This window comes from Pteropus vampyrus, unplaced genomic scaffold, assembly GCF_000151845.1.
Source record: "Pteropus vampyrus isolate Shadow unplaced genomic scaffold, Pvam_2.0 Scaffold189, whole genome shotgun sequence".
NCBI lineage: Eukaryota > Metazoa > Chordata > Mammalia > Chiroptera > Pteropodidae > Pteropus > Pteropus vampyrus.
This window is the reverse complement of record NW_011888970.1, coordinates 236801-240245: the sequence shown is the minus strand read 5'-3', so window position 1 is coordinate 240245 and position 3445 is coordinate 236801. Positions and strand designations below refer to the sequence as shown.

Here is a 3445-nt window from a genome sequence, read left to right as displayed (position 1 = left end):
CAAATTCAGTGGTTGTCACTAGGTAGAGTCAAGATGGTCTGGACTTTAACCTTGATTACTTTTTTAAAAACTTTTTGCCAGCATGTACTATTTCTATGATCAATCAGGCAAATCAGACAAATGCATTTAGAGAAACAAACATTATTCACAAGTACTATCCTTACAAGGAAAACCAAAATCATATATACATCACTCCCCCGGCAGTTTTAGTTGGGAACTTCTTTCTGATGAGAATAAAATTAGCAAGTGACGCCTGAGCACACAGCAAGAATGGGAGGCGAGGGGAGAGAGAAGCAGGGGAGGAGCGCCGTGGACCAACTCAGAGCGGCGGGTCTGCAGAGACCACATGCAAGGACCAAACGCTGAGCGCAGGTCAGGCGAACGTGGGCCAAGAACAAGCCAACTGCTCATGTTACAGTGTTCCTGACACATCTAAAACTAGTTCTATTTTAAAAGAGCATTTCACTGTCTCACATAAGAAACAAAGAATTGTTTTTTTCTGCCTCTATTACATTATCACTAAGGAATTTTTAAGGATGTGGCAAAACCCACGTCACACGGACCCACGCATGCACGCACAAACATGTTCTGAGCCTCTGCTCTGCCAGGCACCAGAAACACGAGGAGACACAAGCTACCGCCCCTTGTTCCAAGGAGGCTTACATCCTAACAAGGGGAGACCTACAGAGACAGTAGAGAAAGGGCCAGGTGGCCGATCTGACGCTGGTGAACACCTGAGCGTGGAAAGGAGCCAGCTGGAGAAACTGGTCCAAACGCGGAAATGGTGAAGGGCCAAGGAAACCATCTTTCCTGGCTGTCATTTTGAACACAAATGGGGTCATGTGTTGCCCTGAAGTTTGCTTTAACCCTAAATTCCGCAGGACACCGTCCCCTGGCACGACGTGGTCCAGTCGAGCCCTTTTGTTCTGATGAACGTTGGGGCTCCAGCCTCCCACTGTCAGCAATGCTGAGGTGACACCTTTGTTCTCAGCAGACCCCTGGGAGGGAGCTGATGCTTGCTGGGCACCCACCCTCGGCTTCCAGACCCTGAACTCGAGCGTCCTAAGGCCCTGCTGTGGCGCGGTCGGAGCTGGCCACGCACCTGCTCCTTGAGGCTGCGCACGGTCTGCCTCTCCGTGTCCAGGGCGGCCTGCAGGGCCTGGACGAGCTGCTGCATCTGGCGGTCCTCCTCCTCTTTGCGCTGCAAGACCGCCTGCACCTGCAGCACATGGCAGAGGTGGTGAGTCAGGAAGGATGTCAAGTGCTGAACACCTGCAAAGCCCGGGAGAAAGCACAGGCCACTCTGTTCAGGGCCATGTGGGGGCCTCGCAGGGTGGGGGCACACACATCATGACATGTCACCAGCCAGCAGATGAGGTGGGGAAGCACAGAGGGTCCCATCTGGAGGAGCAAGGCTATGAAAGCCGAAATCTGAGAACACGGGGGCAAGACCCAAGGTCATGTTCAAGTGTGCGGCCAGGAACCCAGGGACGCACGGAAAGCAGGGTTGCAATCGCCAACACCTGTGGGGCGATGCAGCGGGTGCGGGGGTGGGGAGGATCAGTGCCTGACAAATGTCTCTGAGCTCTCCGATGGCTGGGACGTCAGGCCACTGACCTGCACATGAGGACTTCCCTGGACCGCCAGCCTTCTGAACCCCAGGGGTCACAGAGCCCAGGTCGAGACCCCTGCCAAGGTTCAGACCTGAGTTTGTGTCACACGAAGCCCTCAGGTGAGTGTCCTTATGTACAGTGTGACTGGCCTAAGCCGAAAAGGTCTCATCTGCCTCGCCAGGAGCCGCCCACCCACAAGCTCTTCAAGCCTTGGTGACAGACAGAGGCGCTCTACCGTCTTGGGGCTGGAGTGCCGGAGGCAGAGGCCAGACGCCCTGGCTGCTGTGGGCGTGGCGGTGGTGAGGGGACATGAACAGCGCAGCCAGGACACTCGAGAGGCCGCGGCGGGCGTGCCGGGTACCTGCAGGTTCAGCTGCACGAGGTCAGCCTCCCTCCTGGCCAGCGCCGTCTCGAGGACGCTGTTGTGCTCCCGCAGAGCTGCGCTGGTCTGCCCGAGGCCCGCCAGCCTCCCTCTCTCGTGCTCCAGTTCCAGAGCCAGCTTCTTGCTCGACTCCTCGAGGCGCTTTATCTTCCTCCTAAAGCCTCTGGACTCTTGAAGCTGCAACGATCCGGCGAGGTGAGCGGTGAGCAGTCACTTGTGGTAATGGAGTGGTCGCTCACCAGAAACGGACCGGCTGACATGGACACGACAGTTGCCCCATGCACCACGGTGGGGCGGCCGCGGCCTTTGGGCTGGAGGCTCTGTGGGTTCTTTTAGGGTCTCTGCCAGTTTGAGGGGGCGACCCAGTATTTCGACCATAGTGCTCTGACCAGGGGCAGGGCTGTCTCAAAACTTAGCGCCACCGCGCAGGGTGGCCGGGAGCACGGGTGGCCTCATCGGAGGGCGGCTGCTGCGGGCTTGTGGGGGCGTCTGGCATCTGGTGCTCAGACCCAGGGAGCGGTCACACGGTGGCCGTGGTGAGCGCGCAGGTGGCGCTGGCTCTCTGGGTCCCTAGCCCTAGGCTGCCCCCGAGCAGCGGGCTCGCCTACCTCGTCCTCCAGCTCCAGCACCTTCTCCCGGAGCTCCTCCAGCTCCTGGCTGGTCAGCGCGATGACCTCCTGCAGCTCCTTCTCCAGCATCTCCTTGCTGTGGCTGACGGTCTGCAGCTCTGCCTCCAGGGCCTGGATTCTCTCCTAGCAGCGGGACGGGAAGGTGGGCTGGGTCACGGGTTCAAGTACACCCACGACAACTGCCTGCCTCGCTCCCCGCATGGTTCGCATCCACCTACCGCGTGAGCTGCTGACCACGCCAGCGGGTGACACGCTTCTCACAGCCCTTCCCTTTCCTCCACAGGGCTGACTGACAGCTCGCAAACCACATGACTCTCAGCTAACTGCCTTGGACACACAGGTGAATTCTGACCAACATCTAAGAGTTACAAATGACTGGCACAGAAGCTGAGTTGCACCAGACACATACCACCACCATAAGGGTGCGCGCACACACACATGCACGTGGACACACGCACGTGTGCACACCCTCTTGCCACTGTGGCGCAGATGGCGTTCTGAGCATTTTGCAGCTGTCTCTTCACTCAGCCCCCTACCGAGGGGGTTCCATTATTTATCTCATTTTACTGAGGTTCAAGGTAAGTAACCGGCCTGAGGTCCCCATCTGACAACTGCTGAGCTGTGCCAGCTGGGCAGCATGGGGACGGGAGAGACCACAGGCCTCACGCCCTCACACCCACTGCTAAGCGAGGGAGAGAAAAAATACTTAAAGTAAAAGGGAGACTGTGACTAAGTCCCCCCTCCCAATGCTTTAAGTAAGAAGTGTTTGCTTTACTTAATTTGATATAGTCTCCCCACTCATAAATCCTCAGGAGACAGAG

General features: G+C 57.4%; 2 protein-coding genes across 11 annotated transcripts in view; both read right to left on the bottom strand.

The window, feature by feature from the left end:
- Positions 1-3445, bottom strand: part of GOLGA3 (golgin A3) — a 41538-nt gene that overhangs the window by 7427 nt on the left and 30666 nt on the right. The gene's annotated exons all lie outside the window — the stretch shown is intronic.
- On the bottom strand, positions 8-3421 carry LOC105299550 (golgin subfamily A member 3-like). 2 transcript variants are annotated; one of them, XM_011371361.2, is made up of 4 exons: positions 2843-3421; positions 2604-2747; positions 1975-2172; positions 8-1219 (listed from the first exon to the last, which is right to left on the bottom strand). In XM_011371361.2, the coding sequence occupies exons 2-4, from the start codon at positions 2691-2693 to the stop codon at positions 959-961; spliced, it is 549 nt and encodes a 182-aa protein (XP_011369663.1). In that variant the 5' UTR covers positions 2694-2747; positions 2843-3421; the 3' UTR covers positions 8-958. The 2 variants fall into 2 exon arrangements, with proteins under 2 accessions (XP_011369663.1, XP_011369662.1); XM_011371360.2 differs by having other exon boundaries at positions 2604-3421.

Excerpts from the sequence above, each read along its gene's own strand:
- LOC105299550 (XM_011371360.2), bottom strand. The coding sequence starts at position 2,693 with ATGCTGGAGAAGGAGCTGCAGGAGGTCATCGCGCTGACCAGCCAGGAG. Across the intron at positions 2,173-2,603 it reads TGCTGGAGCTGGAGGACGAG|CTTCAAGAGTCCAGAGGCTT; the intron begins GTAGGCGAGCCC and ends GGATCGTTGCAG. Across the intron at positions 1,220-1,974 it reads TCGTGCAGCTGAACCTGCAG|GTGCAGGCGGTCTTGCAGCG; the intron begins GTACCCGGCACG and ends CATGTGCTGCAG.